Raw genomic sequence first — 15,434 nt, forward strand, 5'->3', positions numbered from 1 at the left:
TACGCAAAAAGAAACATACAGTATGAAGTGGTATGCTCACACCACACACAGAAATACCTCTAACATATCCAAACTGCGCATACTGTACACAAATATAAAATGTGAAATTATCCTTTGCAATACCTAATGCATTAGAGAGCTCTCACTGAGCGCCCAAATCTGTGCATTAGAGTTGTTGTTTTTTTTTTTAATGTGAGTCCATCAGCAGCCATTTGATGTCAGGCAGAGCAAGGTAATGACAGTGCACTCACTTGCACAGTCATTAGCCCCGCTTAATGCTGGGAATTAACACAAATTAAGTGAAGTTAAGTGCATGCATTAGAGGGAGCCTGTTTGGGGAGAGCTTTTCACTTTTGCTGCCTGGAAGCTGACTGGCTGCTATCTCATGTTCAGCACAGGCAGAAAACACAAAACTAAAGCACACACACACACGTAACCGCCTTCAACTTATACATACACTGCAGGTGGTAAATTCATCGAGGACTGATTAGCAGCCTCGTAAACGGAGAGCTAATGGAGCTCTAAGGACACCTAGTGGTCACGTTAACGTCACTCAATCAATAAGTCAGGTTGGTGGAAAAAATATGAAAGAATACTCAGGTTAAGTAAAACATTTAATTTCACAAGAAGTTGCAGAGGCAGATAACAAAACTCTGTGACAGTAAGAATGGCTTTCCTTCCCTGCTATATAACACTTGTGCCTACATTGATGCATGTCCCATTTAGATCTTTTCACATGGAGGATTTCATCTTATAATTATCATTTTAGAGGTCCCAGAAGTCTTTAGGTCACATAATATAGCCTGTAGCCTCCATATTTAGGGCGCAGACTGGTGTTTTTATTAACTACAGGACAACTAGATTTCTAGACTAAACTATAATCTCATGTTCAGCAGAACTAACATCATAAACATCAAGTAGAGTAGGTTCATTTCCAGTTACAACATGCGAGATTTGCCCTATTAGTCAAAACTGTGCTGGGCTTTTTGAAAAGAGGCTAACATGATGAAATGACATCTCTAAAATCCATTTGGACATCATTCAAGATTACATCTTTATCTGAGTGACTGCAGATTATTGTCCATAGAGAGGTGTGCTAAAGCCGGATTATCCACTTGTTGGGGATGCATTTGACCCATTGCCAGCCTCACACATCCTTACATCTGTGGGTGTTTTTTCACTTGTTTGGGGCCAAGGGTGGGATAGCAGTAGAAGTGACACAAAAACCTTTCATCCTCAGATTACCATGGTTAGTGATCCACATATGTGGATAGAAAATAAGGTCACAGTCATTATAAATGCATCTGAATAAATGTTAAAGAAGCCCAAATCTTTAACTCTAAACATGTTTTAGTTTAAACTAAAATTCAACAAGGTACAAAGGTGATTTATTAAGATGTAAACAGCAAAAAGAAACAAAGTCCAACCAGTTTCCTTTGTTTGGACGTTTTTCTCATTAAATATGGAAACATATATGCTCATACACATTAATATAATACACACAAATATCCTAAAACTCCATGGTATATGACCACACCACAGTCATGGCTATCGCATGTGTTCACCTTTGGATTGTGTTCTGTGAGTATCAGAGTATGCTCCGCCTCTTCTGGCTGCTACATGGGTGGAGGTTTGCCACCATTTGGAAATCTGGAATAAAACCAGTATGTGGAAACAATCAAAGAGTATATTACTATCTTTTAAACAGATTTTTAACAAACATAATAATGTGTGTTTATCTATTTACCAACCTGCTGTCTTGCTCCTGGTTGGGATACGTGATGATGACTCTGTTCCCATCAGAAAGGAGACCTGTGGTTGTCAGGTTGCTTCCTGTTCTTCGAATGTGTCGAAAGGTAATGTCAGTTTGGCCACTTCGAGCAGCATTGCTGTGCTTTTGCTTCTTGTCTGTATAGGGAATTAATACAACAGTGAGTTAGAGAGCAGAAAGTACCAAAACAGCAGGCGCTTTAATGCACCACAGTCTATATATTATTCCATAACATAAGATTATCCTTATCGGGGTCACAGGGGGCTGGGGCCAATCCCAGCTGGCACTGGGCGCGAGGCAGGTGCACCCTGGACAGGTCACCTGTTCATTACAGGGCTGACACATAAAAACAAATAACCATTCACATTCACACCTATAGACCATAATGAGTCACCACTTAACCTGCATGTCTTGGACTGTGTGAGGAAAGTTCCAGAAACCTTCTTGCAACAGGCCCTATATATTATTATTATTAGTATATTTTTAAGCTAAAAAGCATGTCCTTAAAGGTGTGCGCAATCATATGTTCAAGAAATGAACGGTCATCAAGAGGGGAAATGTCATACTTACGCTTGTATGTGTAATGAGATTGGGCCTCATCCGTGTTACTTGGCAGGACATCGTGCCCATGCATGTAGTTCTGTAGTGCTCCAGTTATACTCATTCCTCTTAGAGGAGTTTGTCGAGGCATGAGGGGTAGCAGTCCAGGTAGGTTTATTTCAGCGGGAGGAAGAGAAGCTCCGGGGCACTGGCAGTACGACTTTAAGATAATATTAAATAAGGAGCACAAAGGAAATAAATAAAGATAAGCAGATATTCAGGTGATGTGTCAAAATAATCTCTTCAGTGTATCCGGAGCCAGCACAATGTCTTTGACCTGGCTGTATTTGTATCTTTTTTTTCTATGTTCCTATGGCTACTACTGTCAGTACAGTGTGTCCTCTCCACCCACACACTTAGCAGGGGATTGGTGATTAAATTGCTTGTTGTTCCATGTATATACGCATCCTACAGGGGAATAGTAATTACTACTCATCAATAACAATGTTCAAATTCAAATAGCAGCGGTCGCAGGCATAAACTGAGAGTGACAATTGAGATGGCAGTTACGAACATCAATAGGGGGAGGTTTGTGCTTGTGTTTTTAATGAGAAAACCCAGGATCTCTGCTCTGCCATTTCCACATCTACGATTAACAAGCAGAGGGGGTCGTGTTGACCTGGCTAATAGGGGGTAAATCCACTGGTGCATTATCGGCCCGGGCACATTTCATCTAATCAGCAGGATGATGCCAGCAGGCTTAGGCTGCTTTTAATTCAGAGCTGCAGGGGAATTACTTCCCTGGTCTCTCATTACATGAACATCAAATCAGTCAGACTTAAAGAGTTTGATCCAGGCTTTTCCCTCTTTTTCGGTCTGGTTTGGTTGTTGTCATTTTGTTTCTTTCAGTCGGACTATATCTTACGTGATGAGGCCCATTGTGAGCTTCATTTGCAGTCAGTTTCATACTGAAACACAAAGAAGGAAGTAGAGTAAAATAGTGCAGGAATGAACAGTTTCTTTCAGGATTTTTCTAAGAAACTGAGGTCACAGGTCCCTCTAACACTTTCAAATTGCAAAATTAATATCCCAATCTGAAGGTCTAAATTGTGTTTCAAAGCCTTCTCCACAAAGAAGAACATTATGGGGAATAAATTGTGATATTAATTATTTTCATTTTTTTGTCCCAGGTGGAAAATATACTGAGGGGAAAAAAAGGACATGATCTCTGTGTCCTCGATGATAGCCACAACCCTGTATGAGTAGACACAGTATGCATGCTGTGTGCAGGTCTCACTGATGGATCACTGCTGAGGAGTTCAGCCCTGGTCCTTTCCTCCAGTGTTACCATCACTCCATCCAGGACCTGTAGCCTGGACAGACGGAGCACTACCGCTGGTCTGTGAAGAGAATTTCTGGCCACCTGGAAGAAAAAAAAAAGCCACCCGTCTGACAAAACAGCACAGTAATAAATTAGACTGACCCTAACAAACATCCATGCTACGTGGGTCCCAATGTAGTTTATCATGTTCCCAATAGATTTCCAGTGACCCAGCTGAGAGCAGAAGATAGCTCTGTGCCCAGCTGAAGGCACCCTCTGGCCAGGGTACAAATTCAGCTTGAAGTTATTGTTCCTATAAGAGACTGCTGCTGTGATTAAGTTGTGAGTGCATGCCAATGGTTGTCCAGTGGAGAGGAGGAAAAGACTTTGGCTAGGGAACATGGGTGAGGTAATCTCATGCCATCAACAGCAGGAGGTATTGTCTCTGGGGTGGCTGTTGGCCTCTACCCCCTGGCAGGATTAACCCCTCCTATGGGAAGAGAGAAGGGGGGATGGGGTCAAGCAGCATAGAAGCTACCACAGCTGAGCATAGCCCTGTAGATGATAGGGCGACCCTGGGCTGCAGGCTATGCTCAGGCCTGATCCATGAGCTCCAGATGGGTGATGTAACGGGGCCAAAAGCGCCCTGCCATTTGGTCAACGGATTTGTCTCTGATGCCGGCCAGTTTGAGGCACAGCAGATGGGCCATCGTGTAATCGCTTAATTTGGAACCACAGAGTTACACTGGGATCGTGTTTTGGATTGTGCAAGTGAGAAATTGAGCCTGTGAGCGTGCTTTTGATCGTTTAAGGGCAGGTGAAAGAGGTCAAAGTGTGTCCTAGTTCATAATAACATAATAGCAAAACAAACTCGGATGATATTGTTCCCTAGTTCACCTTATTGTGTTTAACGCTTGTAATACTCACAGGATTGCCAACAACAGAGAGCTCCACCAGCGAAGGCAGAACTTCTAGTTTTTCAAGCTCTGTGATGTCCTGCAAAAAGTAAAAAAAACAAAACAATTCTTTTTAATTCACTATCCACTCATTTAACTTTTCTTTCCCACTGGTAGTGTGGGAATAATGAAGACATATGCATCAGGGCTGAACCTCTCAAAAAATCGGTGTAGAGAGGATGGAAACAGCTGATGGGAGAGATTACATGTGTGAGCACTCATTAATCTCATGAGAGAGTTTGGGCACGCAACAGGGCGTGGGGATGTTTTCTGTCATTCTCAGGTTTTATGGTTGCACTTGGCTGTTATTCAAAGACGCCCCCACTGTGAGAGCTGTTATGCCGGGATGATTGCTGTATTTTACGTCTTAATTGAATGCATGAAAACATTAAGGAAGTGAAAGGAGGCAGGAAACGGCAACAAAAGTGCAAATCACTTGCCCTGGGTGAGAAGTAGATGCAGACTGAGAAACTGATTACACGTTGTCCTGATTGTTCACCTCTTTCTTCATACACATGGCCGTGACCTTCAATCAAACTTGATTCTCCTTAATGCTACCCCTCGCATGCCACAGTGGGGTGGTAATGACTCATGATTACTATACTTCATGTCTTACTTTGCAAATGCAGGGAAAAGTAATACGGTTGCACACTGAATGGAATACATTCTTCAACAGTCTGCATATGAACCACGGTGGTAAATCAAAAAAACAACAACAACAACAACAAAAAAACTGCTTGAATGCTTACTGTGTCCTTGGTGGTCACCTCAGGAAATCACCATAATGGGAGTCATTGAGGAAACTTTATTGAAAACCTAAACATAAATATAATACCTGCAGCTTGTTCATGCCAAGAAAGAGTTTGCGGAGCTCAGTCAAAGGATCTAGATGGCTGAGCTCCCGGATCCGGTTCTCTGCTAGATGAAGTTCTAGCAGGACGTTCTGGGCTATGAAAGAGTTTTCGGCCAGAGCTTTGATCCGGTTCTTGTCTAACACAAGCTCTCTAAGCTGTTGAAGGCCCTCCAATCCTTCCACCTGGCTGATCTCATTACCTATGGAGAGAAACCTTATCAGAACAATGGAAAGATGTCTCAAATAATAGTCTGATATTTCTAGAAACAAAATAAGAGAGAGTCAATTGCACACCCTAAACAATATAAATGCAGTGTTTTAAGGGAATATAAACATTTGTCGGGTATTTGTTGTTTGGCCCTGGTGTAAAAGGCACTGAAATTACAGAGACAGTTTGGAAAAGGTTATAAGCAAAAAGGAAGAAAGGCCAAGTAAGGTTTGCTTTGTGGGACAAATCACCCGACAAAGCAAAGCTCAATCAGAAACCATCAAAAGCTGTTGAAAAGAAAGTCATTCGTTCTTTTCTTCAAGTCTCATCTCCCACCTGGCCTTAGGTCTATGGGAGACTTTGCCTTTTCACAGGCTCTATACACTGCACTTTTAACAAGCTTTGCGTGGGAGGGGTGCTACGTCAACCATACGTACCTTGAAGAAAGAGCGCTTTAAGATTGGTGAGCCTGCTGAGCTGCAGATTGGCCATATTGGAGATGCCATTGTGACTCAAATGCAGCACCTCAAGGCTGCTCATCAGTGGCTCTAGACTGCAAGTGGGCCCAGTTTCCCTTAAACACAGGCACAGAATGACAGTTTACCTCAGTGGTTAAACATCTCTTTCGCCCTCCCGCTGCCTCCTTTAACTGGTCAGACATCACAGGTGCAGACCACCTAAAGGCAAACTCAGTCTGGGCAAACAAAAGCATGGCTGTCATAGCGCTTTCTATGAAAAGAAAAATGTCATTGGAGGATTATTGTTCACATGATTTCAAAGTTTGGTTAATTTTAGGGATAATATCTCTAGAAAGAATCATTATTAACTTATTTTTACATTACAATATATTGAAACTGTGTTTACAACTATATTTTTATTTGGGTTTGTAGGCAACAACAGTGAGAAAATCTGTTAAGAACAGTTCAAACATTGTCTGGTCAGTGCTGCCCCCTAATGGTTACAGTCCACACATTCAGCTGAAGCTCATACTTGGCATTGTAAAATGGAAAAATGCATAAATTATTGACATGAAAAGTGTGTTACCCTTTGCCTTTAGATGGGTTCTGTTGGCCGTAACCACTGGAGTGAACTTTGCTGTACAGTATCTGTCTGTTTGTCAGATGAGTCTTCTGTCTGGGCAGGATGGACTCAATGTGGTTGTAGTTCAGACACAGAGCCTGTGAAGAAGACACTGGGAATAATGTTTTTGTCCACAGCTTAGGTGCATTTAAAGCAAGCCTGTTGATTTTTAGACATTCAGTATAATTTGTACTTTGATGTTGGGCAGGTAGATGAGGCCTGAGAAGGAGGTAAGGTTGTTGTGGTCTAAGTTGACACTGCGCAGGCTACAGAAGAGTTCTGCTGGACACAGATCAACCATCCTGCGGGTGAAACACAAAACACTTTTAATTAGCATAATTATGGTCACTACTGTGTTTATGTGTGCATAGCCAGGCTATTACCTAATGCAGCAGGACTGCAGGGTGAGATAGGTGATGTCTGTGTAGTTTGAGTGGCCCAGCTTCTCTGCTACCATGTCAGGGGTTAGTCTTCCTCCAAACATATCCTTTGCACTTTCACACTCAGTTACCTCCTAAAAACAGCAAAACACTGGATGTCATTATGCCTTCATTACTACAATATCTCAGAGGCTCGAATGGTTGCCGTTGTTAGTTGGTACATACCACTGCAATGCCATCCAGAGCCTTTAGGGAGGGTAGGTGAAACACCACATAAATTCGATAGTTTTCCAGTTTCTCCAATAAAGGATTCCCATAAAGGTCCAGAATGATGAGGTTTGTTAATCCCTGACAAGAAAACAACAAAGCATATAAGCTCACACAATGCAATATAAATTGTGGGAAAATCTGAAACTTGCTGTCCTTATTTCTCTTCCACTTGCCTTCAGAAAGTAGATGTCTTGTGACGTCGAAATTTGGTTGTTGCCGATGTAGAGCTCAAGAAGGGAGCGAACTCTCTGGATGCTACGCAAAGAACTGATGCAGTTGTTCTCCACAGATAGAAAGGACAGATTGGGCAGATGATCTAGGACTGAGGCATCCAAACTGGACAGTTGATTCCCATCTACACTCAGTTTATTTAGGCAATGCAGTTTTGAGAGGCCTGAAGAAACAGAGAGCAAATACAGACACAGAAATAATGACGGCTCTGATGGATCTTAATGGTTTACGACATCATTGTCAAGTTGACAGTGTGACTGACCACTGAGTGTGCTGATGTTATTGTTGTTGAGGGAAAGCTCCTCCAGCTTCAAGCAGTTATCAAGACCCTCCACTTTAGAAATGTTATTATCATTAAAGGAGGCCCAACGCAGGTTGACCAGCTTATTCAGATTGATCAGTTTGGAAATCCTCTGGCTGTCAAGGTTCAGCGCGGTGATCTGGTCAGAATTTAGGGCAAAAAAATGCAAAAAATGTGGATAAAAACATTAAACACGTATTACAACTTCAATTACAATTGCGACTGTATCAACATCCCGCAGCATGGTCACTCCTTAAAGTAAGTGTTTTTGAGAAACTTGAAACAAATGCATCTTCAGAAATCACTTCTTTTCAGACAAACCCACATGCCCGTTGCTCACCTGTGCGGTCCAGTCTACCTCCAGCTCTCGGTCGAGGCCCCAGGGTGCAGGACTGAGATGACATAGGAGCTGGGCTGTTGATAGCAGACTGAGACTGCGAGGACGGTCACTGTTGGTATGCGAGTGAGCCAGCAGGGATGCCTGTGAGCAGAGTGTCAACAGGTCTGATTGACTTACAGCACATCCTAGAGCATACAGGTCCTTCAAGTCCTTCACTGGAGCACGTTTCTTCTTATTCTTATGCAATAAATCAACTTTCTGTATCTGTATGAACTTAACCTGATTAATTCTGGATCCTGCAGCTGTGTGAACAGCTTCAGCAGCCTCCTCCTCCGTTACCATCACATCGTCCAGGTGTGTGAGGGTCGTCAGACGGCCCAGCATGGTCATTCTAAGTGCTTCTGGCTGGAAAAAGAACAACATCTTTACTGTATGCCTCCTCATTGTGCCTTATGCAATATCTTTTATTTGATTTTATTTGATGACAGTACACACACCCTGTTCCAGGGGTTGTATCGGGTGTCAAGCTTCAGAAGAGCAGGTGTGTGTTTCCTCAGCACAGCCGTATCCTCTCTGGCCTTGGTCAACTTGTTCCAGCGTACGTCGAGCTGTTTGAGCTGTCCCAACGCCCTCAGCCCTTCTAGGGTTACTAGGCGGTTGTAGCTAGCATCCAGAAACTCAAGGTTGGGCTGAGATTTAGGTAACAGAGAGAGAGACAATAGATGGTAAAGGTGTATTATATGCCAAACCACTATCTAATTTCATTCAATATCAGAGAGGTGAGTTACTATTAAGATGCTGTTCTTCTATGACTTTAGTTAGTTTAAGCTCATAATAATATTTTCTATTGTCACTTACCATGTGAGAAATGTCATCTAGGCACGTGAAGTCATTGAAACTGATGGTAAGATGCCGCAGAGCCGCGAGGCGGGAAATCTCCTTTATTTTACTTAGACTGTTGCCATGTAGGTTCAGCACCTGGAGATTCAACACATCAAAGATAGTTATTGTGAATGCATGAAATGGCTTCAAGTCAAGTTGTCACTTGAGACGGCAGAATACTTACAGTGATCTGACTGAGGACATTGGCTCTGGCCACATCAAGCAGACTTTTGTCATCTAACATCAACAACCTGGGCTCTGGTTTCAGCACAGGTTCCATGTTGAGGACTTCCTTGTCGAGGATGATATCGTTGGAAGGAGTATTACCTCGGCCTGTGCTGTGGCCAGGCAATGAAGGTTGTTCTCGATCCTAGCAACAACAAATTATTGCCCAAGAGGTTTATAATTACTGACTCAGTGGTGGGTGTTAAATAAAATAAAATGTATAAAAAAGAGCGCAAAAGAAAAAAAGACACGTTAGATGTTTTATCATCTGTGAGGGTTTTTTCACTATTGTGATCTGTACTCAAATAAATTCAAGGCAGGCTGCATGTTGATTTGCAACACAGTTGGGATGGACAAAAACAAGAACAATGTATTAATTACCTCAGTGATATAGTCAAAATATATGATGTACTCAGGCAGGACAAGCTCACGGTCAAACACAAACCACTGTCTTCGTCGGGGACTGCACTCAGGGCCAGTGTGTGTTTTGGAGGAATGTGGTCTCTCTGAATGAAAAAGGCACAAAGAGGAAATGACATTGTACGAATACTGAATGAAAAATGATTGTTTTCATGCCTTGAGAGATACCACATACCTTCACTCACTGCAGTTCTGTGCTTAGTGTCCACATAGCGGTACACAGAGTAGGATTTAGGATAACTGCTTTTGTCAACTGGATCTCCTGCTCGGATAGGCATGCTGTGACCCACGAACACTTTTGAAACAATTATCTGCCCTACAGGGGGAAAAAAAGCTATTAACTATTAGGAGTAAACAAAACAAGAGTCACAGTTTAGGGAAATAAAGGGAAATAAAACTATGATCAAAACTAACTCACCGTGCCTGAAGGGGATCGTATCTGTACTGTGTTTAGAATTGCCTCGGCTGGCCTGGCGCAGTGCATGTTCAATTCTGGGCTGTTCGGTCACACTCAGGCTGTTGGACAATGGGATAGCACCCTCTCTTTGCAAAGCCTAGTTCAACGTCAACACAGTTAATAGAACATTTACCTCATTCTATTATTGGGTACAGTCTGCTTAATAAACAAACATCTTAAATAGAAATTAATTTTTGCAAATGCTGTTTATTATGTTACATGTATATAATAACAGTCTTTCTTAATACTCAGTGGACTGGGTGATGGCACTGAGTGTTGTGGAGTGACTAACAATAACAGCAGTGTACACACCTCATACTGCTCAGATGTTTTGAAGCCTTCCTCTAGAATGGACAAAATTTCTTCCTTCTCATTATTTATTTCCGGGTCAGCGATGTAGAACAAGTGCTCCAGCCGACGTCTGTAATTCCTGCTTGAATGGTTTACATTAGATTCAGTCTAATAATGGTTGGCCTTGTTACTGTTACAATGATGACGACACAATTATTATCACTTTTCTTTACAGTTTAACTTACTGTGAAAAGGTAGCAGACTCTTCACTGGATAGAAGCGAGTGAAGTTTGTCCTCAAAGCGAAGCCTCAAGGCACTGTTGTGGATACGGATAACTCTGTTGATCTTAATCCCAGTGATGCCATGAACCTTGAAGTCTGAATGAGAGAAGCGGGACAGCAGGAGGTCGCCACAGGAAGTAAACCTGTTGGGCACATAACATAGAAACTGTTTTGTCGGCTGTAACAGTGAATTTCATGACAAATGTAATTGTTCTTAATAATACCAAGGATCTGCAGAGCAACCCTCCTCCAAACGAATATTTCCAACACTTTCTAGCTCCATCAACAGAAACTGGATAGTGTATTCCATCATGTTTGTGGCTTGGACCAAATCCTGCTGACACCAGGCTTCAGTCCTGAATAAAGTAGAAGAAACATTATTTTTTTTCAAATCCAGACTGTTTCTTTTTATCAGAGGCTTTAATGTAGAAACACGTGCTGTGCAGCATGGGACTAAATTGTGTGAAGCATTGTGAAATTCTCTGTGTCTTGTTCAAATATACAGACTCATTCAGTCTCCTCGTCCATAGCAGCAATCTCTCCTTCAGCGCTTCAATCTTGCTGAGAATTTTGCGTTCCATGTCGGGATCTTGAAAGATGTCAGCTGTTAGATCATTTCTGTCTGCTGAACCTTCAACCAGGTGGATCAATTCATCTCCCAGCGTGCAGGCAGACTTCTTACAACCAGCTGCCACCTTGGAGAGCTCCCGTTCAAGCTAGGTATGAATCCAGATAAAAACAGCTCTCAGTAGTGTGCAGTGTGCAGTAAAAGCAACCTGCAGCTGGAGATTACAGCCAAATAATTTAACCGGTACTCTTGTCACAGCTGCTAAACTAATTTTATGAAATGTTCCAAAGATTGCACATACATTTTTAAGGGTGTGATGGAGTGTCCTGATGCATTCTTCGGGTAGCTGTAACATAGTTTTTTCCTTCTCTGTCAGACTGAGCCGGGTCTCTGCCAGGTTTCTCTGAGCACTCCGTACACGCATGTTGTAGTACATCATTTTCTTCATTACTGTGGCCTAAAAGAAAAACAAAGGCAATCAAAACACAAAATATTGCTTATTTTTAATGGACATTTTATGCAATTAAATTTCTCAGTAAGGTTTCCACGGTAAATAAATGTGTCCAGCTAAATTAAACTCAATGTGCGTCTGTGATGCAAAGGAATCATTTTAAAAATGTTGTAAGAAATTAAGTCCTAAATTTAAATATTTCACTCATAAATATGATCTGTAACGCCACTAAAAACAACCACAACAATGAAAAACAAATATATGTGATGTTGCAATATTTTACTATCGCTGAATCTAGCTAAAGGAAACATTATTAACCCTCTGGGTTCCTATCAATGGTCCTATCAATTGCTTTAGCAATTTTGGACCCCAGAAGGTAAAAAATGTAAACAATTATGCTCAAAGCTAAAGCTCCAGAGCCAAAAAAAAGACTAATGTGAGCTTAATTAGTGTAACACAGGGTACTGCTGGTCCTCTCAATACCTCAGCTGCTTCTTTGACTTGCTTGTTTGAGACGTCGTAGGTGTCAAGTCGCTGGAGGCCTGGCATGTGGTAAAGCACGTGTGTGGCATAGTTACACAGCAGACACACTGGGTTTGGGGTTGATGTGGGGTCGTTCAGTGCTAGTTCTCTCAGGTGGGGTAAGCGGGCAAGATGGGTCAGCTCCTGTTATAACGACAGCAACCAAAAACACACGGGCTAGCTCATTTATAGGGCTTTAAAATCAAATGCTCAAATTACATAAATCAAGTTGTGCCCTTAAAACACCACTGTTTCCCAAAAAAAATAAGACTTTACTTAATTTGATGCAGATATCACTGAAGTCTAACTTTTATTGTTCTACCTGCATGACAGAACTGTGGATAGAATATTTTTTATTCTATTTTTGGACAAACTAATGTTCCAGCAATGTTGCATTATTACAGCTACAACTTATGTATAGATCCTGTATGCATATACACAGGCCATGTACTGCTGATTGCACACTGAAAAGGAGTATGCCATAAAGAGCTAAACACTTATTTTTGGAACGTGTCATTGATTTTTCCCCCCTCCACACTTGCTGTAGCATGTAAAAAGAAATGTCAACATTACAAAAGGCGGATGGCAGGAATAGGATCTCTGGTATTAATCCAATCAAAGCTAGAGCAACAAAACTTTTTGTGTTGTCAGAATTACCTTGAACAAGACAATGACTCAGTGCAAATACTCTGAATGAGCAAGACAGCCACAGCATATGTAAACGTATATCAAAAAAGTCTGCTTTTTTTAGCTTTATTTGACAGAGGCAGAAATGTGGGTAGAGAGAGATAGGGAATGACATGCTGGAAAGAGCCACGGGTCGGATCCAAACCCTGGACCACCACAGCAAGAACTGACCACCAACAAACCAACTGAGCTAAATGACACCCCTCTAAGATCCTTTTTAAAAAGATGCAATAATAAATGAATATTATTGAAATTATGCTGCCCAGTAACGCAATGAAGGTCTTGTGTAGCCAGTCTATTGTAGAATTGATTGAAAATCTGAACTGGCTGTGACCCCAACATTTCACAAAAAACTGTAAATGCCCTTACTTCAGACCAAGGATTTTAATAGGATTTTACAAAATAAGTAGGAAAACTTTTTAAAAGAGGAATTTAAAAAGGCATATTTCTGTTTTTAATCTTACCTTAAAGGAACTTATCTTGTTCCCGGACAGATTAAGATTCTGAAGGCTGGCATTCAGATCAAGGCTATGCCCTTAAAAGAAGTTAAGAATTATTTGATTATTATATTTGATTATTATTTATTTTGTTATTTTTTCAAACACCTCACTGAATCACAATCAAACCACAGGAAATACAGAGGATTCCGAAAACCTACCAATCTTTTCAATATTGTTGTCAGCAAGGTTTAGTTCTTTGAGATTTCGAAGCGCATTCAAGCCCTTTAGAGACACACATATATAAACACACAACAGACAATTGATTAAAAATGAGTGTGCTACTTTTACTTTGATAAAACATGCAGTCATATTTACTGATATGATAAATTGTGTAATAATTTAGCAATTCATAGATAGATAGATAGATAGATAGATAGATAGATAGATAGATAGATAGATAGATAGATAGATAGATTCTATTTATATTTATGATTTAAGTTTGTACCTGTATCTGAGTTATGCAGTTATTGTTGAGCCACAGGACTTCCAGGTTGATCTGCAGATCTAAATTGTTTATGTTACAGATTTGATTATCATAAAGGTAGAGTTTCTCTAGCTCTAGACTATTCTGTAGTCCAGATATTCCCTGCAAAAGAAGAAGATGGGACAAATTATTGTTTCATTTACATAACATGTTATTGTACAATTTGATTGCTTTGCTTAAACTATGGGTTGTGACCTATAAATGGTGGTCCATACATGTAAAATGTATTATCATAAAATGCAACTGATTACACTGTGGCATCACCACTAATGATGATCAGAAATATATTACCAGCATATCAGACTTACTGTCAGATGGCACTGGACTACCCAGAGCTCCCGAAGCTGAGGACAGCACTCAAGTGCTTCAATGTGTTTTATGTTCTGGCCCACTATGGTAAGCTGGCAGAGCCTTGGGAAGAAGGAAAGCCCAACCATGCGAGGAAACCCAGAGAAGAAGATCTCCAAGGAGCTGATGTTGCTTCCCTCTTGTGCAATTTTTTCATAGCACACTCCATTGGCCATGCACTGTTGAGAAATATAGTAAATAGTCAACATTTGGAGGGGGAAATAATAATAGTAAGAGTGATAAAAAGGTATATACACACACCAATGATCATTTAAACCAATTTCATACTCACCAACTCTTTGACCACCTCCTCATCACCACGATACTTTTGTTTCTCACTCTGTGTCATAATGTTTCTACAGCTGAGCTAACGCTAGTTAATTAATTTGCCCTTATAATGCATGTATCCTACTTTATCCCACTAATGCTCTATAGGGAGACTAAAGAAAAAAAAAAGGTCATGGCGTAAATATGGCAAATGATAACTAAGATTAGTGAGCAAACAGTGTAAACGACGCCACACACTCATGCTAACTTCGCTAGCCTTTGCTACGCAGTTTGTTGTGAAGTTTTAGCTCACTTCAGTTAAGTATTAACACACATTAACGTGTTAAATTAAAACCTCGCATGGCAGATATATCTTAACACCATTTACCACGAAGATAAAAACAAAAACAAAAAACACTTGAAAGCTTGAAACAGAAACTCTTTGGCCCATCTGAGTACAGCGATGTTTGACAACAAGTCTGTATCCAGGCAGGCAGGAGCGTCCCGTTGCTAGGGAGCCATGTTGACAGTTTAACGGTCATATTTTGAACTACCTCACGAGGGCGCCACATTGCAACGTAACTTTACATAATACTTTTTTCTTTTTTTTATAAGCGCACTTGCGCTTACACTTACACTTGTAATTATAGCTAGTTTTATTGAAAATAAAATATTTTATATAAAATATTTATTTAATATTCTCCTCCGCGTCCAGTTTACCTACATGGAGAGTTGCCGTTTTACCGCCCCTAAGCATCATTTCGGTGTCATTCACTTCACGTCAATGTCAAACACTTGA

General features: G+C 40.9%; 1 protein-coding gene across 8 annotated transcripts; it reads right to left on the bottom strand.

Moving 5' to 3' along the window:
• Window positions 1–836: 836 nt before the first annotated feature.
• On the bottom strand, window positions 837–15,151 carry lrrc9 (leucine rich repeat containing 9). 8 transcript variants are annotated; one of them, XM_019277107.2, is made up of 32 exons: window positions 14,661–15,151; window positions 14,329–14,547; window positions 13,982–14,122; window positions 13,695–13,758; window positions 13,501–13,571; window positions 12,311–12,493; window positions 11,678–11,833; window positions 11,316–11,524; window positions 11,033–11,164; window positions 10,772–10,951; window positions 10,548–10,665; window positions 10,197–10,332; window positions 9,954–10,094; window positions 9,740–9,864; window positions 9,318–9,503; window positions 9,110–9,229; window positions 8,749–8,940; window positions 8,531–8,656; window positions 8,252–8,392; window positions 7,873–8,050; window positions 7,553–7,773; window positions 7,335–7,457; window positions 7,113–7,243; window positions 6,923–7,031; window positions 6,694–6,827; window positions 6,087–6,223; window positions 5,424–5,641; window positions 4,560–4,628; window positions 3,609–3,734; window positions 2,342–2,531; window positions 1,752–1,908; window positions 837–1,662 (listed from the first exon to the last, which is right to left on the bottom strand). In XM_019277107.2, exons 1-32 carry the CDS (start codon window positions 14,715–14,717, stop codon window positions 1,617–1,619), a joined length of 4,536 nt encoding a protein of 1,511 aa, XP_019132652.2. In that variant the 5' UTR covers window positions 14,718–15,151; the 3' UTR covers window positions 837–1,616. The 8 variants fall into 8 exon arrangements, 6 of the variants coding, with proteins under 6 accessions (XP_019132652.2, XP_019132653.2, XP_019132651.2 ...); XM_019277108.2 differs by having other exon boundaries at window positions 837–1,650; window positions 10,548–10,668; XM_019277106.2 differs by having other exon boundaries at window positions 10,548–10,668.
• Between the last annotated feature and the right edge of the window lie 283 nt (window positions 15,152–15,434).

The sequence above is a fragment of the Larimichthys crocea genome, chromosome XXIV (assembly GCF_000972845.2).
Source record: "Larimichthys crocea isolate SSNF chromosome XXIV, L_crocea_2.0, whole genome shotgun sequence".
In the NCBI taxonomy this organism is placed as follows: Eukaryota; Metazoa; Chordata; class Actinopteri; family Sciaenidae; genus Larimichthys; species Larimichthys crocea.

Bases quoted from the DNA above. Each gene is read 5' to 3' on its own strand.
- lrrc9 (XM_019277106.2), bottom strand. From the start codon at position 14,717: ATGACACAGAGTGAGAAACAAAAGTATCGTGGTGATGAGGAGGTGGTC. The intron at 10,952-11,032 runs GTATTATTAAGA...TGTGCCCAACAG, and splicing joins GGTTGCTCTGCAGATCCTTG to GTTTACTTCCTGTGGCGACC. The intron at 7,244-7,334 runs GTATGTACCAAC...TGCTGTTTTTAG, and splicing joins CTCTGGATGGCATTGCAGTG to GAGGTAACTGAGTGTGAAAG.